Here is a 23,794-nt window from a genome sequence, read left to right as displayed (position 1 = left end):
TGAGTACCACGTGTACAGTGGCTGCCCAGTTATATAACCGGCCTATGCATAAATCGATGACCAAGCACCCGTTGTCACAGCCATCTACCGTCGCTTGATTTATTACCAAACTTCATGTTCAAATGTACAATTCGCGATCACAATCAAGTTTTTATCGCCGATCCCGATGATTTTCTCGACCATTTATGATAGACATCTATTGAAAGAGCTTATAACAGGCTAGTGCTGGGTATGGAGGAATAACATTTGGTCTTTTATCCATCATTAAAAGTTCTTTAATCCAAAAAGATAAACACACTGGAATATCTTATCAGTTTCCTAAGTTTGTTTCTTCTGTTCCTGAAGAAAGTGTTACCCTATGACAATCTAATGACGAGGACCATCCTGATCTGTTCAATGGCTTGACTTAATTAGAACTTTTAGTAAGAACAGGAATTCATGCATTATTGCTAGATTGTACATTAATGATCCTACTTTTGTAGGAATAGATGCTTTAAAAGAAAAATTGAAAATGTTCGTGAAGTAAACTTATTTGCTAGGAAGCTTCTGAAATCCCAGGCAGTGGTTGAAAAAAGCTATGAAAAGGGTGCAGATTGTCAACAGTGCATTAACGATTAATGGGATGGTAAGTCTTTGTTTTCAGATAAACAGATTGCATCACAGAATCACACGATGCAGACGACACGGCAACAAGCGAATTGTTCTTTTCCTTCGGCGATGGTGGCTGCTGGAATCAGAGTTGGAGAGCCAATCAGAATGCTAGACGTGTGTGCCGCTGGGAACCGGATGGTTGAGTAGACTCGTGGAGACTAAGGACAACCCAATCAAACTTAGAAAAACAGCTGGGCAGCCTTGCACAACGCCCAGACCGTGTCGTCTGCTGTTCGGAGTGCATTATATTCCCAATACAGTACTTGTTTGTGAATAAAAATAATTGAAATACGAGAATCTTTAAGTTTAATTCGTTTCCATTTTGTGCAATGTAATTAGATTTATTTTAATCGGTAAAACTGGCAGACGATTTGGCAGTTGTGTTATTAAGATCAAGTCAAATTCCTCAAATCGTTTGCTTGACTCGTTTCTATCTGGCTGTACACGAAGAGTTGAGACGACTAGGGTAGGTCTATAATTTAATTTAAAAATCCGTTTTTCTTAGTAGGTCGCCTTGAAGTATTTTTAAAAACCAATATGTAAATGGTTAAATCCTACCAGATAGCATAAATATCCAAAAATATCTTGCAGCTCAATGACTAAGTGCAAGTCCTGCAACGAAGAACGTTGCGAGAAAAGGTACGAAAAGCGTAACTTGTGCGACGATGCTGAAAACTGCACTTGCACTTGCCATGAAGAACCAAAAACGACATTTTGGAAAGCTACCGGAAGCGTCCTCTTGGGCGCGGCAGCTTTTGCGGGCGGCGTTGTTTTGACAGTATCCACAGGAGGCTTGGGTACGGTTGGTATAGCAGCCGTTATAGGTGGCGGTGTACTAACTGGTGCTGGTGCAACCGCTGCCATCCATCCTATCGCTAAGCAGTTGAACGGTGAACGCATGACAGGTACCGACTACGTCAAAGATTTGGCCATAGGAGGTACTGTGGGCGCCATCACTGGCGGTATCGGTGCTGGAGGAGCCAGTGTCACCACATCCATTGCTTCCAAAGTTGGTACGGAATCTTTGAAGCAAGGAGCTGTCAAATTAGGTTGTCGCACTGTGGTCGGAGCTGTATCTGGCGGTACGGCCAGTGCCATCCAAGAGGGCGTCAATGCGACTTCCGGTGACGCAACTCAGTTTAACGGAATGAATGTCTTGAAAGGTGCCCTTCTGGGCGCTGCAACTGGAGGAGTTGGCCACGTCACTGGCGGCGCGGCAAAATTAGTTGATAATGGAGTCGCCAAAAGTGTGACTAAAGTTGTCGCTGACACCGCCGGTACGGCAGTTATTGACGCAACCTATCAGAAGATTGTCGATGGCAAAGTGGACGGGAAGAAATTGGCGCTCAATGCTGGCGCCAGAGCAGCAACATCAGCTGCATATGAAGCCGTCTCCAATGCAACCTACAAAGCCCACGGAGGTAAAGAAGTACTTCAAGACAAGCTAGGAGACAAGGAGATACTGGATGAAGTCGATTCTGCCGATCGGGAAAACGCCGTTAAGGCTAAAAAATTTGTAAAGCAACTAACTGCCGAACAGATTGAAAAGCAAATTGTACTAGCGGAGGAAGTATCAAGCGCTAAACAGAAATTGCAAATGATGCAAGACAAACAGAGCAAAATCCAAAGTAAACTGAATGACGCCAACAAACAACTGAGTGAAATTACTAAGAACCCCTCTTTCCGACAAGACGCCGCTTCTGCGGACACTCTGAAGCAACTGCAGGATCAGAAGGGATTGCTGCAGAAAGAGTCAAAACTATTAGGAAAAAAAATAGTTCAGTTCACCAAAGAAGTGCTTAAGGAACTGCCTCGGCCGCAAAAGTTAGGCGACCAAAAGTTGCATGCACTTGATTCTGAACACAGTAGACAGTTTGCGGCTGATTTGCCTGAGGACAGTACCAGTGGACGGGGTGCGAAGCGAGTCGTATTTGACGTGAAGGTAAATGAGGACGGAACTGTGAAGAATGTGAAGATTGCTGGGATTATCGACGATCACGATTACACCAAAGTGCCGAAATATGGCGAAGTCAAAGTGCCCGAGCTCACAGTTGTTGAGCCGTTCGTTATGCCCAAGGAAGACGAAGAAGAGGACGATAAGGAAAAGAAGAAAAAGCAATGAAGATATACAATGGGTGATTGGCATAGGATTCTCGAAACATGTATACCTTTTCTAGACCATAGTAGTCTTGTGGTGCATTACCAATTTGTGCCTTGGTTTTAACTTTCATCAAGATCTTGTTCTAAATATTTTCTTTACTGAAATTCAGTAAAGTGAAACGATTAGTTTCCCCGCGTATGAGCACTATAAACAAAAAATATTGCCTTATTGTAAGCTTACACAATGGTTAACATTTACTTTGAGAACATGAACTTACTATTAGATGTTGTCTAAATTTTTATTTCAGTCCAGATTGCAATATTTGCGTTACGATTGCGTCCATGGTACACAATATACGATATCGAATAATTAAAAAATGCATTTAGTGGTTTTCCTCGTTTTCAGCATATGTAAATTAGCATAACAGAAACACCTTTCTCACAGGATACACGAATATTTATGTCAAAAGCAGAACTTGCACTGCTGTCATTGAGCTCCAAGATAATTTTGGATATTTTATGCTTTCTAGTAGGACTTACCGATTTACAAATTGTTTTTTTAATCATTTAAGGTAACCTACTAACAAAAAGGGATTTTAAAATTAAATTATAGACCTACCCTATTCTGTCCTGTTCATGGTGTACAGTAAGGTGGAAAAGAGTCGAGCGAACAATTTGAGGAATTTGATTTGATCTTAATCATACAACTGCCCAAATCTTCTGCAACTTTTTCTGATTAAAAAAATATAATTACGTTGGGGAAAGTCGAAATGAATTAAATTTAAAATTCTTTGGTATTTCAGTTATTTTTACTCACCAAACGAAGTACTACCTCCAATCAAGTCCCGATCCAACGAGATATGGAAAATTTGTATATTTTGTCAATCTCATGCATTTCCAGCACTGATTGAAATGTACTGTATTGGATACGATTAAATTAGAAATCAGTATACTAACTGTGTTACTGTCGATTAACTTATTTTTTTTGCTCACCGGGTATCAGGATGTAATATAGAGATGTTACGCTGAATTGATGGCAACCCCGGTGGGGAAGTATGGCTGATTTGATCAACATAAGAAAGTATCTTTTTATCCGTCAGCTACTGACTGCACCTTTTAAAAATAGAAAATTGTTTTGCTAGAATTTCGCGATTTTATTGGTTTACCAATTAATCTAGAAAAATAACCTGATACCAATCAAACGATTTTGTACTAAAAGAAAGATCTAGATGACAAATTAAATACTTTCTGAAGTAATTCGATATAGCCAAACGTATTGTTGCAGTAAATGGATGCATCAATATCTGTTCCTTAAAAAAAAAATGGTGTTTCGTACGATGTTCCTAATGGCTAATGAGACGCTTTCGTTATGCTAAACCAAAAAACGGTTCCAGCGTTATTTGTCATGAAAAAGAAAAATGCTAAAGCAAAATCTGTTTAAAATCATCAAATAGTTAATTTAAATTTCTGCTATTATTGCAAACATATTGCGTAAGGGTAGTATTTTAAACACAAGAATGCGTTAAATTTTAGATTACATCGTATTTATATCCATTGTCACCGGAAATGGTTGGTTCAAAGTCCGAGGTAAGATGAAACGATACATACAGCGGTCTCTGTTGAAAGTGTCGAGTTGTTGTTCATAACCTCGCCGGAAGATGGGGTAGAAATACTTGGGCTTATCAGAAATGCGAGTTTGTCGTCCAGCACTTTCTACTAACAATTTTATTCCGCCGAAACAATTGTTGTACTTCAACGGTCCGCATGTTGCTGAAACAGATTCAAATTAGGTTGATCAAGATGAAGTGAACTATAATGAAAATGAGTTACTATATTTTGCCACGAGTGTCAATTCAGCCTTAAAACATGCAACCTCTCTCCACGCTCCAATTTTTGTTTGAGGAAGGGAAAATAGGGGGGAGGGCTTCATTTCAAGCCTTCTCGTTCTGACGTTCACCACCAGTCGTAGTTAGTCGAATCTTAAGTTTCTTCCATTTTCAATCATAATAACTGTGGCGCTTGCACCGCTTTTGCGAACAGTGAATGCGAGGAACAGAGAGAATCCACTGGCAGCATAGGGAACAAAAACCTTCGTTCTTGTGAACGCATGTTTTTGGTAAGATTTGACAGTGCCATGTCTGTGCAGTCGAATGGCAAGCGTCAGATAGTGTATCAGTTCCGTCATCTTGTTTGCTTGGCTGTAATTAACAGTATCTTCCATTAAAGTCATCAGTTTCAGTTTACTGCAAACTAGTTGGGTAGATGTCATCTCCAGGTATCACGGCATTTTCACCTAGAAATTCGTAACTTTTTCCAAACGGCGATTCTAGTGTACTGTGGTGCATTGTACAACTAAAGTCCAAAACTCTTTGGCTTTGCCTCTCTCTCCCTTCTCCCTCCCTTCCTCCCATCCCCTCCTCCGTCGGTGTGGCTCAGAGACTCTTTGACAGCCATCTTGGATCGTTTTTTTTTTCTCTTGCTCCGTGCTGGCTATGTTGTATGCTTTAGTCCGTCGTCGTTTTTGGTCGCTGTTCACTCGTGCTACACATCGCTCGCCCTATGTTGGGTAAAAATATCCGGAATCGACAGAAGAAACGAAATTTTGTGTGAACCTCATCTCTGATTGAATATTGATCACGTTCAACCATTTTGTGTCAAGTGATTTTTACCACTGGTTTAAACCGGTTATTTCTCCCCTTATTCTTTCAACAAATTCTCAGTGTCCTTCGTGGTACACTTTAAGACGGGGAAGAACGGAGTTAGTGAGTGTGTATGTGTCTTGTGGCTGTTTGAGATTGCAGTTGATTTTCCATTGTTGAATGTGAAAGAACAGTCGCAATAGCGGAAAATCATATTGCCATGTTTCGAACGGTGATGCCCAGTCGACGTCAGTTTTGAACTGTGCACGATTTGTCATTTGGACTTGGATAAAAAAAAAAAAAAAACGACAAACATGTAAGTTTTCTCCAACATTTCAGAACTCGTGGATAATTTTAATTAGTGTGATGCGTGGGTCGCCGACCTGGAACTCTCTTGGTTACAAAAAAGAAAGGGAAAAAAAAAGAGAGGCATAAAGAGCTCTCTCTGCGCGTCGTGGATTGGCACCAGGGAACCAACCCGGGTTGGGTGGTATCAGTGGGGTTGGGTGAAGGAAAGTAACGACTGACTAAAGGGAAGGAGGTGGAGGAAAAGAGGGTGGTGGGTAAAGAAGGTTTGGAAGTATAGTCTTTATGGATAAGGGGAGATTGGGTGGTGGGTGGCCGGTCAGCCGGTGCGAGTTCAGAATCCTCCCAACCCCACCCCTTCCTCCCGGACGGTGAAAAGCTCCTTTCGCGTTTACCACCCACCTACTTCCCACTGCCTCCCCTTCTTTCTGTCTCCCCGTTCATTAGTAGTGCCTCGATATGTATAGTGCATCTCCTTCCGCCCTACCAACCCCCACCCCACTCCTCACTTTTCTCCACGTCAAAGGCAAATGTCCTGGGTTTCATTTCATTGACACGTTTCTATCATCCCGGCCGCAAGTGATGTTGGGCGATTCGTGATTCGTGAAACAAGGGGAACCGTTGTCTTTCACGCCATCTTGATGCCGATGTTGACCTCCTTTTTCTTCCTCATGCAACTTATTTTATTTGGTGATCCTAACCATCTGCATATGTTTGAACATTAACAGAAAAACCAGATTTGTGTGATAAACCTATCATGGAAACTGAAGACGATTCACCGGTTGTTGATCTTTCCGTCAGGTAATTTTTTTGTTTACTCGTACGTACAAACGAGATGTCATGATCATCGGTCTTCGTTTTTCGTAGTAGGAAACCGGCGGAGACCGTGAATCAACAGCGCGAGCAACAACCTTTCAAGTTCGATTTGGCTGACCTGCCTCAGGACTTGTCCGTCCATCGCAGCCATTTCAGCGCTCTGGCTTCTAATCCGACACCTGCTCACGGAGGAGGAGCGGGTTTCAGTGGCAATGGCAACGGCGTTAGCCGGACTGCTTTGAGTCCTCTTCCAGTTCAGGCTCATTTGCAGTCTCCTTTCATTCCACTTCACCATCGATCTGGAGGAGTCACCCCAACCAACAAAAATCCTTGGCCAAAAGACGAAATCCAGGTTAGTAGGAAGACTCCATTTTGTGCCATATCCTAACATCGGTAAACTTATATCTTACCTATGACAGGTGACACGCATCGAAAAGCCTAAAGATCGCGACGTCAGTAAAGAAATTGATCGGCCGATGAAAGATGAAATTGAAGTAGTTCACTTAAAAGATGGATCACGTTCGTCCAACCGACGGTCATTTCGCCCTCTTTCGACACGCTCGGAGAACAACCAAATGCCCTACAATGTGAAAAACTCCGACGAAGGACGTGTTAATGGTTACAGTAATGGTTACGGTAGTGCTAGCGATATGGAGATAAACGATGAATTGCCCGATGATGATGATCTAAGCGATGACGCCATGGATGGTAACCTGGAAGATTTACCTATGCCACCATCGCCAGCTAGGAAGGTATGCATCTAGCATTTCCTCCATCCTCCTAACAATTTGTCTGATTCACAAATTTTCTTTTCTTTTTTTTTTTTTTTTGTTGGGTTCATTTTGTAGGAAATGACTGAAACAGAGAGGCTAGAAAGTAAGCTGCTTATACAGAGACTGCAAGCTGAACTGAGGACCGAAGAAATGCGATTGGTACTGCTCAAAAAGATAAGACAAACTCAACTTTTAGCAGATCAACAGCAGCAGCAACAACAACAGCAACAACAACAACAACAGCAACAACAACAACAACAGCAGCAGCAGCAACAACAGCAACAACAGCAGCAGCAGCAGCAACAAACGAACCTGACAATTGCCTCGAATTCTCACGAAGTCAAAACAGGTCTCTCCTGCTACTGAAAAACTGGTTTTTGACAAAATACTGACGTTTGTATTTTTTAGGATCGTCAGCAAATAGTTCGAAACAGCCTCATCCGGCCCATTTGTCGATTTTGTCGCCTCAACAACAGCATCATAATCTTCACGGAGCGTCGCACTTGAAATCAAGCAGCAAAAACAATAGCCACATAACTTCGTCGCCGTCTTCCAGAAATAGTTCAAATTCACAAAATTCGTCTCGCCATGCCACCAACGTTGCTAATATGGCTATGAGTTTGCTACACCAGCAGCAGCAACAACAGGGACATCGCGGTACGAGCAATAGCGTCTTATCGCCGCTTATGCAGCACCAACAACTTCAGCATCATCAACAGCAATTGCTGAGAAATTCGACAGGTAGTTGTTCCATTCTGATACGTCAACCTTCATTTTTGACGTATTTCTGTTTTATTAGGATTACTAGCTCATAGCAGAGCACCCATTACGACTCCTCCCAATGTAGTAATGGGATTAGCAATCGGATCTGGTGCACCATCGCCTTCGTCTCCGAACGTCCAGGGACACGACAAACGTGATAACGTGCGAAATAACACCTCTTCGCCGAACGTTGCGCAGTCTGGCTCCTCCAGCACGCTTGGGCTTCATCATCATTCAAGTGCTTCTAGCTCTCGGCAAAGTGAAGATCCCCAAACAGCTGCACAAAGACAAGCGGCTGCCAAGTTAGCTTTAAGAAAGCAATTGGAAAAGACTTTACTTCAGGTTCGTATTTTTTTTTTCGTGGTTGTTACCTGGAACGGGTAATTGATTTGGCGTTTGTAGATTCCACCACCGAAGCCCCCTCCACCCGAGATGCATTTTATCCCCAATCCGAACAATACGGAATTCATCTACTTGTTGGGATTGGAGGCTGTCGTCGATCGACTGACGCAGGGTGCCGACCACCCAACTCCACCTGTCCCGTTCATTTGCTCTCAGTGTGGCACAGACTTTTCTTCACTGTGGAAATGGGATAAGGCTGCGACACGTAAGACCATAAGAATTTGCTTGTTAATTAAGGGTGACGATGTCTAATGGATTTCTTGTTTAATAGTAGAGAAACCAGCAGTTATGTGCGACCAGTGTGTGACCAATAACGTCAAGAAGGCGCTCAAAGCGGAACACACCAACAGGTTGAAAACGGCGTTTGTCCGAGCCTTGCAACAAGAGCAAGAAATTGAACAACGTTTGGCTCAAGGAGGCAACATCAGTCCACCAATTCCGCATCATCAAATGCCAGCGCCGTCACACACGTCCGTCAGTGTCCATTCCAAGGCTTACGACTCTCTACCAGCATCAACACAAATTATCCCGTTCTCGACGAAATCGTCCAACAGTGGGCCACCAGCTCCAGCTCACAGTCCTTTGGTGGGATCGCACTCGGCTGTCAGCCTGAGCATAGCCGTTGGAAAGGATCGACTAGAACGAGAACGGGATCGTGAGAGAGAACGTGAAAGAGAAAGAGAAATCCGTGAACATCGCGAAAGAGAGAGAGAACGGGATCGTGAAAGAGAACGAGAGCGTGAACGTGAACGAAATGAAAATAGAGAACGTGAAAAGGAGAGACAAGCAAATGCAGCCGCAGCTGCTGCTGCCGCCGCCGCCGCCGCTGCATCCGCCAGTTTCGATTTTTCGAAAATGCCCGATCCAAACAAACTGTTCGGGCATCAGATGTCTGCGATGCAAAATGCACTGCAAGCCCAATTGCTGCGAGGTATGGGATTGCCGGCGGGGTCAACGTCCATGTCGAGTCACGCACACAACCCTCTTCTGAATCCGTTCTCGTCCTTGCTGTATCCCTATCAGCTGGCAATGGCCGCTTCGGCTGCTCAAGCAGCCGCGCAAGGTAGAGGCAATAGTGGCGGCGGAGCTGGAGGGTCTGGTGGCAGTGGCAACAGCAATCGAGACAATAGCGCAGCGGCTTTCACGGCTGCGAGTCTGGCTGAACTGCAACGCCAATATCTTCTGGACATGCTGCCACACCTGCCTAACATGGCTGCAGCAGCGGCCAGCAGCACGGGCTCCCGGTCTTCACAGGGCCAGAGCCAGGGTCATGGCGATGGTCGTCCCAACTGGAAATCCTGAGCTGGACGTACCCTACTTTACAAACGTTTCTCCTTTTTTTCCCCTTTTTTCTTTCTTTTTTTTTTATAGCTCCTCTCATGGACATTGCATTCGCACAGGCAGCAATTTGACTAGCCTGAGCCAAGATATCTTTGTTTATTTTTTTTTATTTTAACATTTCTTACGGTCTCGTTATGAATATTCACCCATTTTTCTATTGACTTTCGATTTAATTAGCGAACTGGTTCCATGCGTACGTCAAATCACTAACTATTAACCAAAGGGAAACTGTTCGAGATCTCACGATCGTCTTTGCATCATTCAGTTTCCCGTTATTGAAACACATAGTGAACCAGTAAATTGTCTTGTTTTCCCCGTCGTGGTTCATCACACTCCAGGCAGGGTACGACTTTCGTTCCGTGCGCTCTGATTTGCCTTATGAACTCAAGACACTTAACAACCACGACAAATCCAATTTTGAAAATAGGACAATGCAACAACTGTTATCTTTTGTTATTAGAGTGGTAGTAGAGAACTGCAGTGGCAGAACGGATGACTCATCAGCACATTTCTCTGTGATGAGCCGTATGCTGGAACGCTCAAATTCAGTATGACCACTCGTGTAATATTCGACATATTACCCTGAAAGGCAAATTTGGCAATCTACTACTTTTCATCCTCTACTGTTGTTTAGTTGCACACGAACTCTAATGATTTCTTCCAAATTTCATTTGGCGAGTGCACTGCCTCTTGTTGCAGATCTGATCATCAGCACAACCCTCCCTTCCCCTCTGACATGAAAACATTTTTTCTTCCCGTTTTCCTATATTTTCCATGTGTCCTCACTTCCCTCTCGTTTCTCGTGATCTATTAAACTTACATCAAGACAATGGACATTATTGTCTAATGTGGCATAGTGATTTGAGTGCGGGATTATAGGTTGAACCATTATGGTATCCTTAATTGTATGCGTGTTTGTATGTCTTCAGAGAAGTGAACAAGAAACATTGTTTCCCAATTGTTTTCAAAGTTATTTGAAGTAAGTTTTGATTCTTAATTCACGAGGTGGCTTACACTTTCTTCGTTAGTGACCACGTCTTGTTAATTACTGTACTGAATATCGTTATAATGTTCGTCATTATACCACGATAGCTTTCCTACTTTACAAAGCGGCTTATAAGATCGTGAAAGCGTCGAACGTGTTGATCTTTTCTCGCTCCTTAAGCTAAAGATGCCATGCCTAAGGACAAATAGTTAACTATATGCAGTCTACTCCGAACCAGTTACGAAACGTCTAGATGATATTTCGTAACTGTGAGACAGTGCTTCATTCTTTATTTATTAGGAGCTGAAGGTGATGGTTTACAACTAAGCCTAATGTGGTTCAAAAAAATCGAGAACCATTTCGTAATTGTATTTTTCTAGACTGAAAAAGATTGTGTGGCACTCTCAACTCGGATATGCTGTATTCCGTTTTTACACATTCAACCTAAAAACTCTAAAAAAAAATGTATGGGCGTCGCAAACGTACATGGTGCAAACCAAGACGTTATCTATCTAATGTGAATCTGTTTCAAGGATCACAAATGAAAGTAGCCATAGCCAGTTGAACCACCATGCTTTAACGTGATTGCACCGGAGTTCTGTAATGCAACCTTTGGTCCGATTTTCGAAATATCAGAATCACACCTCAAAACCCATGAAAATGACTACATATTTTTGTTCGTTAATATCGAATCATTTTTTATCGCTTTAATAGTTTTCGTATTGTTCAATTCGAAAAAAAACTCAAAACGTTTGTCACATAGAAACTGCTGTGACAGAGTTTCCAATCTACCTCAGAAAATTGCAAGTCATGCCATCTAGTGACCGTCTACTGTGACCTATCACATAACAGAACGTTGGGAACACTCAAAGTTCATTTGTTCGAGTAAACGAAAACATCCTCTGTGGTCTTTTGTTGGATCTGCTGAGTAACTCAACTTAAATTGTCCGTCCCGAACCTTCAACTACTTCTTGAGTTGTATAAAAAGCATAAAGATGGTATGGTTTGGCCGACTTATTGGTTATAAACGTTGATCTTCCTGTAGTACCTAGGGATGCAATTTTATGTTAAAACTTTCGCTTTTTTCCCTATCGCAATGTATCTAATATAGAACTCCTATAAGTATTTTTATGTTCATTTGCTATTTATTCACATGTTTAAATGCGTAATTAAAAAATGTATTTTCTTAGATGCTCAGAATCCAGTCTCCAGAAGGCACACGTCGAGTGGATATTGATAATCTTGCTGTTACAAAAGAACTATTTGAAAAGGTATGAATTTACACAAAATTAATTCATATCATAGCCATATAATCTAGTCTCATCTTTATTTGGATTTTCATAGGTCTTGAATGCATTTGAAACAATAGAATACCCTTTCACATTGTATGGGAAACGTGACAAGTCTCAAGAAATTGCTTCATCAGATACAAAGACTTTGGCTAGTTATGGACTGAAGCATGGTGATATGATTTTCCTGTCACATATTGCTGGTGCAGTTCAACATGCTGAGCAACAAAATGGCAATGGCAAAGCCAAAAATCAAATTAGCAATACATCATCATCGCTTTCCACACTGGCACTCAGCATGCCTGGATCCAAAATACCAATCCGTTCAACTGTTGATGAAGATCAAGTTGATCTGCTATTGCAGAAGATGGATGGTACTGTCAAGAGGAAACGTGATCCTAAGAAGTAAGCCTCTTTTTTTTTTTTTTTTTTTTTTAATATTGTAGTTGCAAGGAACAGTAGGGCTTGCAATCACACATTTTTGTTACTTTATGTTTTGAGTTAACAGGTTTTTTAACTTCATTTTTTCCCACACCATGGCTATTTCAGACGAATTTTGTATTATTAATTAACTGGCAGTTAAAGAATTGTTTTGAATTTTAGTTGCCTCCACGGAGATAATTCCTCCTGTATCCATTGTCTGCCACTGGAACCATATGATGCTTCGTACCTCAAGGATCTGAATGTTAAGCACATGTCGTTTAACGCTTACTTACGGAAGCTGTCAAGCGGTTTGGATGGGGGAAAATATGCCAATTTGGATAACATAAGTTGCCGGATCAAACCAGGTTGCACCGGTCACCCGCCTTGGCCAAAAGGTGTCTGCTCCAAATGCCAGCCTAAAGCCATTACTCTCAATAGTCAAGTACGAGGTTACGAAATTTCATGATGTTGCACGATACTAATTTTTTTTCTCTCTCCTTCCTCCCCCTCATGTGCGTAGCCTTATCGTCACGTTGACAATGTTGTCTTTGAAAATCCAAACCTAGTCGAATGCTTTCTTCATTACTGGCGTGTAACCGGTAGGCAGCGAATAGGATTCCTCTACGGAAAGTAAGTTGAAAAGATTTTAAAAAGTTAGTTGAAATCATTATTTTTCAAAACCGTTTCTTACCACCAGATTCGACGTGCATTTGGATGTACCACTGGGGATTAAAGGGACAGTTGCAGCCATTTATGAACCTCCTCAGGTATGTAGAATATTCAGTGATGGACATGATATCCAGGATTATCGTGAGGATGCATTTCTTTAAGGAATCGACACGTGATTCTGTTCGCTTGCTACCAGACCCTCGCCAGTCTCTTGTTGACCGCCTGGCTGCCAAGCTTGGACTGTCCTGTATAGGATGGATATTTACCGACTTAGTGGCAGAAGATGTTTCCAAGGGAACTGTACGCAATTTCCGCAATGCTGAAACGCACTTCCTTTCGGCTCAAGAATGCGTTATGGCGGGACATTTCCAGTCACTTCATCCAAATCCATGCCGCTTCTCATCAGACGGTTACTTCGGCTCGAAATTCGTTACAGTCTGTGTCACCGGTCAGTTATTTTAAAAATATAAATGGGAGAGTTTAGAATAAATTTTGTGCATTCACAGGTGACTCGCAAAATCAGGTGCACATGGAAGGATACCAGGTTTCCAATCAATGCCAGGCCTTAGTTCGTGATGAATGTCTAGTGCCTACCAAAGACGCTCCAGAATTAGCATACGCTCGACAGTCGACGGCTGAAAAGTACATCCCAGATGTGTACTACAAGGTCAGTGAAATTTTTGTTGGATTAGTTTTTTTTCTTTGCTTTTTTTACGGCAAGAATACGACCAAGAAGAAAAGGGTCGACAGCGATCGTTACGTGTATTTCAGCATTCAGGTTTCCCTTCAGTTTATCCACGTATGGATGAAGTTTTTTTTTTTTGTTTGTTGTTGTTGAAAGTTCTAAGAGGAATTGGGAAGGAGCTAGAGAAGGTTACAGTCCGTAACAACCACGATAAACTCGAGACATTAATAAATTCCGATACGCCGAAAAGAGGGAAGGAAAGAGGTAACAAGCCGAGGAAGGTGCGACATAAGCAAAAACCAAAAGGCACTCCGTATTTTTCCCGACACATACTCGCACACGCACACACTGACAGACTAGACATGTCGACGTGTTGTAACAACCTAAAAATTCGTTGGACAAAAAAATAGCAAATTTGCCTTTCACGCAGTGTTAATAAAGACTAACGATTTTTTTTTTGTTTTTTCAATGTTTACGCCAAAAACACAACGCAGGCACCATAACACAACGGTAGGGAGTGGGGGGCTAAAGATGGAAAGAAAAAGGGAAAAAAAAACAGGGACATTTTTCAAATGGGTGATCCGAACTTCACGATAGGGTCGACGAAATGTAGCGGAAGGTGGGCAATAACTAAATCGACGACGGGGGAAAAAAGTACGACAAAGAAATAACAATAGTTCTTGCTATTTACCAAACAACGTGTGGCAGTTTTCAAACTGGGCGATGCAATATTTTGTATCGGTCGTCAAAAGAAAAAGGTCAGATGTAGATCCTTCAAGTTGTTACATTTCACTACGTGAAAAAAAAAACTCGTTGCTTTCGAAGGGGCTGGGAGAAAAATATTAGGTTTTTTCGGGTTAACCCGGTTGCCTTTTGTTTTCGTTTTTTTTTTTTTTTTTTTTTTTTTTTTTTGGTTGTTTTAAGAAGAAAAGCGAACAGAGCAAATTGGAGAGACGGTTTTCTTCTAACTGAGCAGTCCGCAATTAGCTACGGTGATGAGTTTTCGAGGGAAACCTTGATGATCGCCAAGAAAAGAGACGCGCTCCACCAATTCCAGTCCGTGGATGACGTGGCCAAAGACACCAGTGAAAAAGGGCATGTCTCGTAGTAGAATACGGAATTGAGAACCCACCAGGCCCTGGCTGTGATGCTTTTTCTGTGTCCTTCTCATCCCGATCGCCGCTCGTATACAGGGAAGTTTGCTGTCGTCAGGCATAAAGAAGGGTTCCTCCGCGTAGATTGATCTTCCTCCACGTCCCGAATTGCATTCAAAGTCGCCAGCGATGCAAGATTCACCTCCCCAGCATTGAAAGACTTGGCATCCTTTGTAGCCGAATCCCTTCTCTCCCATGCAAAGCGATGCAAAATTCTTGGCCATCTTTGGGGCGACATCCGGTCGAGTTTCCAGTACTACGCGGCCTTCTACGATTCCGTCCACTTCCAAATCCAAGAAAAATCGAGGGAACGACGAGTGCAAAGGAGAAGTGGGAGACAGGACGCTGGCCATCGAATTGTTGCTTTTGTTGGGGGATGTCGAAGTTAGTAAGGAGCTGGCCAGAAGTTGTTTCGTGTAAAGTCGAGCGTTGCACACGTTGGCCAAAAGGGCCACTGCGTCCGGCTGGTTAGGTGGAGATTGTAGTAGTTCCATAGTCGACGGTCCACGATTGCCAGAGTAGCGTAGGTTCTGAACAGCTTGGCGAAACGTGTGCAAGTCCAGTACTTGGTTGCTAGAACCAATCACACGATTCAAAGTCAGCTGCATCGCCAATTGTTGTTGCTTGGTCTGAAGACGAATTCGTTCAGATTGTAGTGATCTGAGCATTTCGGCTGCTTCGTCGGGGCCTGAAAGTCCAGCTAATTGAAAAGTAACTTTGTTAAGCAGAAACTGGGTAGTATCTTCTTCGCTTAACCCATTTGCCACAGCTGAACTGCTCTGTTTGTTGAGGCTACTTAATTCCTCTCTCATGAGGTTTTCCAAACTGGTGCAGGCTTCCATCACTAGACAGAGAAACTCTCTGTGGCTCCCAGTCAACAGTTTGTTGTCGCTGTGTATCTTCTTGACTGCTTGAACTTCTACTTGGAGTTGAGACAAGAGGAGACTTTGAGCTTCGTTCAAAGGTCCAGTCCTGTGCCCCGTCAGCATGGAATGCTGCTGACTGGTACAGACCAGACAGGCAGGTGTCATGCAAGTGTAGCACCAATAGAGGCAGGCAGAGTGATGAAGAGGACATTCTGATGTTTCACCCAGAGATTTCGGTAGGAAGACTTCTGGTGATGAGTGTAGAGAAGAGTTCACCGGGCTAGCCATGGAAGTAGGGATGGATTGGTAGTTCCCCAGCTGAACAAGTGAGAAGTTGCTAGCCATTTCATTTAAATCCAGTATCAAATCATCCTTGTATTGGAGATTGTGAATGCAGTTGATGCAGACCTTTTCTGCGCTCGTCCAGTCGAATTCCAGTACGTTGTTGCACGTTGGGCATGCATCACTGAGAGGCGTGGCCGTCAAATCTGCTTGAGTCTCCATTACTCCAAAAGAGATTTGTTTCTATTTTAAAAATAATAAAAAGTCAAATAGAAGTACGGAATTTAAACAAGTGAGCTATGAGACGACTGTTAAGATGCAGCGTGGCGCACGGAACATAGTTGGGGGAAAATGGCAGCAACACGCAACACGGCGGGACAACCGCGTGATACGTCTGCTGCCGAATTGATGTCAATAATTCCAGTGGCAAAAGGAATTTAGTGTTCAGCTTTTAGGCAAATAATTTTCGTTTCTTTACTGTGGTTTATTTTGAAACCTTAAAATACTTCGAGCTTAAAACGAAATTAGGAAAAAATTAAGAATTTGAGCCTACTTTTGCACGTGCGTCACGTGGCCAATCAAGCCGGCTCGTGTAGAGAACTGTGGGGAAGGGCGATCCGAGCCTTTTTCTCTCCACTCCACAAGAGCTAGAAAACGTGGTGTACGTTCATGAGCACTCTACCGGCCACGACGTCAGTCCCGCAACATAGCCGGCATCTATCGGCAGCACGCTGAACAACGTAATCCACTTCGATTAGACAAAAAATAAATTAGGATTGAGAATGCAATAGATTAATAATTATCAAAAATCACATTCCGATTTATCTGTAGGGAAGGTGCAGGGAATCGTCTCAAATGAAATACAGAAGTGGCTAAAATTCTCTCATTTTTTAAATACTGCATGGCACCATTAGCCATATCAACTAGCGCTATAAGTGATTCTAGTACGATGCATCAAGGGTTCTGTGATATTCGTGAAATATTAAACTCCCTACGAGCCATGTGTGCTTCATAATAGTGCGAAACTTCAGGCAACTTTTTTCCGTTTTCTGGTAGACTATTTTCTGAACCGGAGTGAAATAAAACTAGAGCGGCCTGGCCTAAAGTCTAGTGAGCACTAGCTGTCGCCTACGTTTTGATTGGTTTAGCCAGCACATCCATGTGGCCAACGTGGCAAAATCGCTGTCGCCGTTGATTTTTGTTTTTTTCAGTTTTTTTTTTTATTCTTACTATTACCTCCAGATCAGTTCACCAAAGGAAGGTAGAAACGTAACATTCTAATCTGTTATTGATTTTGTTTTCTGTTATTTGATTTTTTTTGTGCAGCAAGCTGTAACAAAACGTTTAAAAAATATAACTCTTAATAAGAAAATTTTTTATTTCGAAAATAAATCGTTACAGGAAAAAGATGCATATGGAAATGAAGTGACTCGGGAAGCCCGTCCGCTTCCAGTTGAATACTTGTTAGTCGACGTTCCAGTCTCAACTCCGCTGGAGCCCGTTTTTACGTTTGCTGCAGGTTCACACAAAGCATTTCCTGTTGAAAATAGGTATAACCAACTGGATAAAATTACATTGCATAATGACCTGCAATAACACCATACCGATTCCATTTAGACCTATCGATGGGCATCTGCAAGATGTATCGGCTTTGGCTTCCTACCTGAACCAGTTTTCTCGTCACCGTTTCATTGATGCCGCTTCAGATTTCCATTTTCTTATTTATATCGCCACAATGGACATGCTTCCGCTCATGGCAAGTAGTAGTTTGTACATTTCTGTTACCGTTTGTCCGTGCTAGCCCTTTTTAATTTCATACAAAATTGCAGGAAAGTATGGATCCATTATTGGAAGCCATTCACTCTAAAGATGCCGCTCTTGCAAACCAATGGGCATCTGGTGATCAATGGAGCACTGTGTTACAGCTTCTAGCTCATGCTGATCAAATGTCGGTAGCAGGTCAACCAATGGAGGAAGGAGCTTCAGGAGCTGTGGGTGGTAAATCGTGGACATGTGTTCACTGCACTTTTATCAATGCACCTAATTTATCTTCGTGCGAGATTTGCAATTTGCCGCATCAAATCTAAGTCGCGGTGGCAAGTAAACTGTCAAAGTGTGCTCAGAGTCAGTGATGATGTAGCTTAGGATGGGCTGAATACATGGATGAGGCATTGATGGTTGGTGAAGTTTTGCGTTTGGAGTATTAGAAAATCTCGAAAATAATAGAATAAATTGAAACACCAAAGCATTGAGAACGTGAAAATCTATGTATTTCTTTTAAAATTGCTGGCCAGAAGAAATAATTCAGCTGAATCCTGCCTACTACTAGGTGGTTTAACGATTTTGACGCGAGAATAGTGTAACAAAAGCTCATTTTCTAACTGTTTTATCCTTCCTCCAGCCCACAGTTTTATCAGAAGCTTAGCTCCATCCTTAGAGATCTGTTGCGCGTACGTCATCACCGAATAACCTAATGACAAAATTTGATCTTGGTCCAGTTCACGTACACCTGTTGCTGCCGGAGCCTATATAAAAACAATGTGATATTGCTGTAGTAGTTCAAGAAAAATCACAAATAAAAGTGACCTTACCATATCACTGAGCACTACATCTGCAAGACAGCCGTCTAGCATCTCTGTTACTTTGGTCTGTGATGACAATTTGGTAAAGTCCAAAGGAGCCAAGATATGTGCTCCTTCAACTGGATACCTATGCAAAATTATTTTTTTCAATATCAGACCTAGTGCATTTAAATTTATTAACAAACATTGGTTGAAGATCAACAGCTATATGTTTTCCTTGGAGCTTTCCAGGCACTGCCCAAATTTAAAGAAATTCTAGTTTTCTACAAAAAACATTTAGCAAAGTGTAATACCTGTCCCAGCAGAATTGATTCTTTTCACAGATACCTGAGTCCAAGCACCAGGAGCAGCTCCACACTCCACAACAACATCTCCCGGTTTAAGTATATTAAATTTACTATCGATTTCAATTAATTTAAATGCACTTCTAGCTCTTCCTTGAAAAGAGATAAAAGTAAGTCCAAGAAAATTTTAAAATTATCAAAGATAAACTTTGGGCATTGTATTTTTTTATACTTCGTGTTTAACTGTTCACCTGTAATTTTCTATTTTTGCCTTAAAAACATATTCGTCGTTCATTTGCCGAATTAGCCATTCCTGTGAACTTTTGCTGCGTCCTTTTAAACGTTCTGGTACTTTTTTAAGGTACCTTGAAGATGTATAAAACGTTCTAATAAAAGGATAAGTAATGTTCATGACTTGATCAATGTTCCTTATTTTGTGAGTTTTTAATAAGATATTACTACGATCACAATGAAAATAGTCTGCTACTCTTGCGTCGCGGTCTGCGGTGAGCATAGGACTCTGGGTCAGGGGCAGAGATTGTGTTACAGTAGCCCCGAGCCAATCGGGGCGCTTTTCTACCAATCGGGGATCGAATTTCGCGGCATTGGGACAGGGTTTCCGGGTTTAAAATGTCTTTCGCCGCTAACTCAATCGGGGTTTAATCGGGGTACATAATCAGGGCTGCAGCCCGATGATAAGATCTATTGCACCGCAAACTTTGCGGCCCTCTTGTGTGAAAAAGCGCTATTGTACCACAAAGTGCGATGCTTGCTGCTGTACACAACATATAAACACAACATTACTATAAGTAATAATAATAAGTTATGCTACTTATTGCGCAAGTAAAAACTAGATGTAATTCTACTATAACTCAATTATCTTTTCAAATTTATATTTACCTTTTTTCATTTGCTAGTTTTAACATGTGTATTTTGTCTTCTAAATTTCATACTGACATAACAGCATAATTTGAAAAAAAATTAAGTATCTTCAGCAAGGAATGTATTTGATTTACTTGGAACAAATCAGTTATTGATTGCGCGTCGTTTGTGCACTTGGGCCAGACTTGCCGCGATCGCGATCAAAAATTGATCGCCGATCCGATCTCCGATCAAAAAATTGATCGCCGATCCGATCTTTTGAAAAAGATCGGAGATCGGATCGGCGATCCCAAAAAATTGATCGCGATCCGATCGTTTTTAGCGATCAAACTTTTCGCCATCTAGCTGTAGATTTTCAGCCGTAGGGTTCTATTTCACTGCTATTTTTGCGAATGCCAATTGAAGGAAACTGTTTAGTGTTTACCCTCAATGGCCGCCAGGGCCTGTCGCTGTGACAGCCAATGCTATTTTCGCGAAACAGTGTAAATTATTACCGTTAGATGCTGCACAAAAATGATCGCTAAAAATGATCGGCGCGGCAAGTCTGACTTGGGCCAACATGTCTTTCAAGTAACGACATTGGGTGCAATTGTCGTAAAAGCATTTGCGTATACCATGGCCAAACTAATAAGATAAGTATTAGGTCCATGAAAATCTTCAAATTTTCACGATAAAAGAACAAGCAAGTTTTAAAAATGTTTGAATGTCAAGCATGGATAATTCAGGTTGCGGAGTAATAGCACAATTTGGCGCAAAGTTTACAGTGCAATAGCATAAGTTGACACTAGAGGGCCGCGAAATTTGCGGAGCAAAATTTGGGTGACCGATTTTTGTTATCGATTATGCAAAAGTCGATTGATCGGGCGGTTAACCCAATCGATTACTTCTATTATCGATTCCGGGCCAACGGCTAAGTTTGAAGCAGACAAAAAAATTTCGTAGGAGATTTCGAAGTCGAAGTTCAGATTTAAGATATTTTCTTGTGGATTTTGTCTGTAGTATACCGGGCAATACCGGTTACCAATTGTATGTAAATCTACACACGATTTTAGAAGCTGCCAGTCTTGTATCTCAATTCAAAATGCTTGAGCCCATTGTAATCAGAATCTTAAACTTATGAATTTTCGGATTCACCAAGCTCATTTATTTTGTCCTATAGGGAATCCCTGACAGCACATTTATCCAAAATAAAAATATTGGACTTAGCTGGGGCTATGGTAACAACTTGGTTGCATTTCCTACTGAGTTTTCTCAATCCATCACATTGGGTATGACTGATACATATACTAAATGCATCCTCTATTGATTCTCTGTGTTTTGCCTAAAGCAGGTGTGCCTTGTTCTAGGAAGAATTTGTTTGTGATTTCGTGGGAGCGCACCTTGTACAATCCTTTTGTTCGTAAACTTGTTAATGAATCTTGTGGTGCATTTATTGCCATCCAAGCTAGAGTTGGTAAAAGTCTATCTGAGCTTATTCAGTCCAGCCATCAGTATCGCTGCATTATCAATGCTTGCATTGAAGATTTGAATCAAGCTGCTGATCTTGCAGAAACTAATGAAACTACTCAAGCAATTCAAGAAATGAGTGAAATATTTTACAAAGCTGAATTGGTGTGGAACTTGTGTGAAATCATGTATCTTGAGAATCCACTTGGAATTCTTCCACATCTTCTTGAATGGATTCGCATTCACTTCCCATTTGCTGTGGAGGAAACTGGAACAGTATTATTATCTCCTAATCCAGCACAGCATGATAACTACTGGAAAGCCCTTTATGGATTGGTGTTCCAGTTGCGTATAGACAGTGCTATTAAATTATTAAGAATTCATTCTAGTTTCCAAACTGATGCTTTCCAAAGTGCCTTTGAATTGCTGAAGAAGATGCCAGTTTTCAGTGTAAGACAACTAATTTGAGTTAGAGTTGCGTTAATTTTAATGTAATACTTGTGGTGATTCAGTTTGATTAATTTTTTTAGATGAATTCGCCTGTTTCTGCTCCCGAATTTACTTTTCGATGGAATCATTGGAAGGAAGAGTGTGAATCTCGAATTCAAGCTGGAGATTTCTTCGATTCGCAAGATTTACAGCTTCTTATGGAGGTATGTGGGTTCAAGTGTACATAGCATTCTGCACCAGCGTGCCGTTTCATAGGGCATCGTCCTACGTTGTAAATTCTAATTTCTCCTTTCGTACTAAAGAGATTAAATTAATATTGAGGCATTTCCTTTTAGTTTTATTAGGTAACCAAGGACCTTCATTGTCTTCTTCTTTGTTGTCTATTCTTTTAATTACTCATTACGGTTTTTTCTTTTTAAGATACTTTGCGGGAAAGAAGAAGCATTTGATACGGTTGCTGATTTCTTCGAAACCTGGTACCAGCGAATGATAACTCAGTTGACGTTCACACAGCCTACGATAAGTGCTGCATCACTGGGCGATCAAGCAGACCAATTTTTATCCGCCTTTACTGGATTTGGTGATTTGTCGCCTTTAGATGCAACCCTTTTAGCAGTTCTTCGACGGGACACACGTAAAGTGAGTCCGCCACAATTTATACTTAAACCTTACCCGTTACACTCCGTGGAGTGTAAGTTTCCCTACCATTGACTACATTTATTGTTACAAAACCATTTTTCTCCGCCCTTAATACTTAAATAATGTAATTATTTTTAAAATTTTTACATGCAGGTAATAGGTGAAATGTATGGTGTTTTGGACAACTCGTGGTTTACCGCTCATCTTGCTGATTTATTATACCATGCGGGGGCGCTTCAGTCGTTTGAAGACATTAATTCTCTACAACTGAGAGAAACTTTGCTTCGGGACTATGCCATTTGTCTTTTCAGCCACCAATCGTTGTGGTCCGTTGGCGTCCTCTATCTCGACCATTGTCCGACATTCGGTTCAGCAACGCTCGAACACTTGCTTACACGTCTTCCATGTCAATCGGAATTAAAGGCCTCAAAATTGATAGCGGTTGCCGAACGACGAAAATTAACGTCAGTTGTAACCTCAGTTTGTCGCGTTATGGGACGGCATGCCTTGAAAAACGGGCGACTTGGTGCAGCAGTCGCTTGGGCTGTGCGAGCGCAAGATGCACCTCTGGCTACTTATGCGGCGGATGCCGTTCTAGAACGCTACCTTCAGGATTCAGACTTCACTTCAACGGACTTGCTAGACTCACTGGGGGCTGGACTTCTGGCAAGCGACCGTTTGGCGTTCCTCGGAAAATACAGAGAATTTCATCGACTGTATAGTGCAAATGATTTCCATTCAGCAGCGAACCTTTTGATCTCTTTGATTTCCTCACGCATCGCTCCAAAATAGTAAGTTTTTCGCAGCTATCTCATAGTGGCATAGTATTAAAACTTAATTTATTGCTTTTTTTTTGTCAGCTTTTGGGCAGTATTGCTTATGGATGCGTTACCATTACTAGAAACCAATCCACCAGTTTTTACATCAGAGCAGACCTACGAATTAATGCAAAGTCTACAAGAGTTAACATCTTCTTTCCAAGACGACGCCGAACCCATACCTCATCCAAATTGCCAACTCAATTCAGATAAAACTATGTTGATAACATTGGCACTAAGTCGTAATTTGGCGAAATGTTTCGTACAACAAACAGGTTGTGATTAATGCAACCGATGTACCTATTTTGCCGCCATCCGTGTATAAGCTCGATTACACAAATATCGTATCTTATGAAAAATCTTAATCCTTGTAGAAAGAGCAATAATGAAGGTCGATTAAAGAAAACATTAAGTTAGTTCAGAGAGTTAAAAAGTACTTAATGGAAGCTTCTCTGTTCACTTGCTATCTCGTTGTCATCGATACACTCTTCTCTTAGAAACTCGAAAACCAGCTTTTGTTAAATCGTTTGGTACAAAAATTTATTTTAGC

At 41.7% G+C, this 23,794-nt stretch overlaps 7 protein-coding genes and 1 long non-coding RNA gene across 11 annotated transcripts in view; 4 read left to right on the top strand and 4 right to left on the bottom strand.

Moving 5' to 3' along the window:
* The window catches only part of LOC130688979 (uncharacterized), a 93,324-nt gene that overhangs the window by 63,922 nt on the left and 5,608 nt on the right, over window positions 1–23,794 (bottom strand). The window lies entirely within an intron of this gene.
* On the top strand, window positions 902–3,279 carry LOC130689142 (uncharacterized). Its single transcript, XM_057512167.1, has 2 exons — window positions 902–1,117; window positions 1,243–3,279. The coding sequence occupies exon 2, from the start codon at window positions 1,247–1,249 to the stop codon at window positions 2,771–2,773; it is 1,527 nt and encodes a 508-aa protein (XP_057368150.1). The 5' UTR covers window positions 902–1,117; window positions 1,243–1,246; the 3' UTR covers window positions 2,774–3,279.
* Window positions 2,189–4,498, bottom strand: LOC130689170 (uncharacterized). Its single transcript, XR_009000655.2, has 5 exons — window positions 4,360–4,498; window positions 3,745–3,864; window positions 3,569–3,668; window positions 3,030–3,483; window positions 2,189–2,956 (listed from the first exon to the last, which is right to left on the bottom strand). It is a non-coding gene; the product is annotated as an uncharacterized LOC130689170 (long non-coding RNA).
* LOC130689164 (transcription factor dcp-66-like) lies at window positions 4,717–9,951 on the top strand. 3 transcript variants are annotated; one of them, XM_059497055.1, is made up of 9 exons: window positions 4,717–4,867; window positions 6,425–6,497; window positions 6,564–6,864; window positions 6,932–7,264; window positions 7,361–7,634; window positions 7,694–8,026; window positions 8,085–8,389; window positions 8,450–8,654; window positions 8,721–9,951. In XM_059497055.1, the coding sequence occupies exons 2-9, from the start codon at window positions 6,454–6,456 to the stop codon at window positions 9,749–9,751; spliced, it is 2,826 nt and encodes a 941-aa protein (XP_059353038.1). In that variant the 5' UTR covers window positions 4,717–4,867; window positions 6,425–6,453; the 3' UTR covers window positions 9,752–9,951. The 3 variants fall into 3 exon arrangements, with proteins under 3 accessions (XP_059353038.1, XP_057368176.1, XP_059353039.1); XM_057512193.2 differs by having other exon boundaries at window positions 4,761–5,026; XM_059497056.1 differs by having other exon boundaries at window positions 4,762–5,706; window positions 6,434–6,497.
* Window positions 11,611–18,318, top strand: LOC130689165 (nuclear protein localization protein 4 homolog). Its single transcript, XM_057512194.2, has 11 exons — window positions 11,611–11,773; window positions 11,966–12,046; window positions 12,120–12,469; window positions 12,668–12,929; window positions 13,008–13,117; window positions 13,185–13,254; window positions 13,319–13,604; window positions 13,663–13,823; window positions 17,545–17,693; window positions 17,761–17,899; window positions 17,973–18,318. Exons 1-11 carry the CDS (start codon window positions 11,771–11,773, stop codon window positions 18,228–18,230), a joined length of 1,869 nt encoding a protein of 622 aa, XP_057368177.1. The 5' UTR covers window positions 11,611–11,770; the 3' UTR covers window positions 18,231–18,318.
* On the bottom strand, window positions 14,804–16,834 carry LOC132088309 (uncharacterized). The gene is made up of 2 exons (XM_059496914.1): window positions 16,697–16,834; window positions 14,804–16,386 (listed from the first exon to the last, which is right to left on the bottom strand). The coding sequence occupies exon 2, from the start codon at window positions 16,363–16,365 to the stop codon at window positions 14,806–14,808; it is 1,560 nt and encodes a 519-aa protein (XP_059352897.1). The 5' UTR covers window positions 16,366–16,386; window positions 16,697–16,834; the 3' UTR covers window positions 14,804–14,805.
* Window positions 18,392–19,480, bottom strand: LOC130689153 (rRNA methyltransferase 2, mitochondrial-like). Its single transcript, XM_057512179.1, has 5 exons — window positions 19,261–19,480; window positions 19,019–19,158; window positions 18,911–18,959; window positions 18,735–18,852; window positions 18,392–18,668 (listed from the first exon to the last, which is right to left on the bottom strand). The coding sequence occupies exons 1-5, from the start codon at window positions 19,419–19,421 to the stop codon at window positions 18,408–18,410; spliced, it is 729 nt and encodes a 242-aa protein (XP_057368162.1). The 5' UTR covers window positions 19,422–19,480; the 3' UTR covers window positions 18,392–18,407.
* On the top strand, window positions 20,829–23,603 carry LOC130689134 (nuclear pore complex protein Nup85-like). Of its 2 annotated transcripts, none has more exons than XM_057512158.1 (7): window positions 20,829–20,987; window positions 21,051–21,159; window positions 21,222–21,787; window positions 21,868–21,990; window positions 22,208–22,426; window positions 22,580–23,217; window positions 23,287–23,603. In XM_057512158.1, exons 1-7 carry the CDS (start codon window positions 20,973–20,975, stop codon window positions 23,528–23,530), a joined length of 1,914 nt encoding a protein of 637 aa, XP_057368141.1. In that variant the 5' UTR covers window positions 20,829–20,972; the 3' UTR covers window positions 23,531–23,603. The 2 variants fall into 2 exon arrangements, with proteins under 2 accessions (XP_057368141.1, XP_057368140.1); XM_057512157.1 differs by having other exon boundaries at window positions 21,219–21,787.

This window comes from Daphnia carinata, chromosome 9 (genome assembly GCF_022539665.2).
Source record: "Daphnia carinata strain CSIRO-1 chromosome 9, CSIRO_AGI_Dcar_HiC_V3, whole genome shotgun sequence".
In the NCBI taxonomy this organism is placed as follows: Eukaryota; Metazoa; Arthropoda; class Branchiopoda; order Diplostraca; family Daphniidae; genus Daphnia; species Daphnia carinata.
This window is presented reverse-complemented; position numbering and strand designations above follow the sequence as displayed.

Excerpts from the sequence above, each read along its gene's own strand:
- LOC130689142 (XM_057512167.1), top strand. The coding sequence starts at position 1,247 with ATGACTAAGTGCAAGTCCTGCAACGAAGAACGTTGCGAGAAAAGGTAC.
- LOC130689164 (XM_057512193.2), top strand. Across the intron at positions 6,865-6,931 it reads GGCCAAAAGACGAAATCCAG|GTGACACGCATCGAAAAGCC; the intron begins GTTAGTAGGAAG and ends TACCTATGACAG. Across the intron at positions 8,390-8,449 it reads TGGAAAAGACTTTACTTCAG|ATTCCACCACCGAAGCCCCC; the intron begins GTTCGTATTTTT and ends TGGCGTTTGTAG.
- LOC130689165 (XM_057512194.2), top strand. Across the intron at positions 12,470-12,667 it reads AGGAAACGTGATCCTAAGAA|TTGCCTCCACGGAGATAATT; the intron begins GTAAGCCTCTTT and ends TTTGAATTTTAG. Across the intron at positions 17,900-17,972 it reads TGGACATGCTTCCGCTCATG|GAAAGTATGGATCCATTATT; the intron begins GCAAGTAGTAGT and ends ACAAAATTGCAG.
- LOC132088309 (XM_059496914.1), bottom strand. The coding sequence starts at position 16,365 with ATGGAGACTCAAGCAGATTTGACGGCCACGCCTCTCAGTGATGCATGC.
- LOC130689153 (XM_057512179.1), bottom strand. The coding sequence starts at position 19,421 with ATGAACATTACTTATCCTTTTATTAGAACGTTTTATACATCTTCAAGG. Across the intron at positions 18,960-19,018 it reads AATCAATTCTGCTGGGACAG|TGCCTGGAAAGCTCCAAGGA; the intron begins GTATTACACTTT and ends AAATTTGGGCAG. Across the intron at positions 18,669-18,734 it reads ATGTAGTGCTCAGTGATATG|GCTCCGGCAGCAACAGGTGT; the intron begins GTAAGGTCACTT and ends GTTTTTATATAG.
- LOC130689134 (XM_057512157.1), top strand. Across the intron at positions 22,427-22,579 it reads TTCGACGGGACACACGTAAA|GTAATAGGTGAAATGTATGG; the intron begins GTGAGTCCGCCA and ends TTTTACATGCAG. Across the intron at positions 23,218-23,286 it reads TCACGCATCGCTCCAAAATA|CTTTTGGGCAGTATTGCTTA; the intron begins GTAAGTTTTTCG and ends TTTTTTTGTCAG.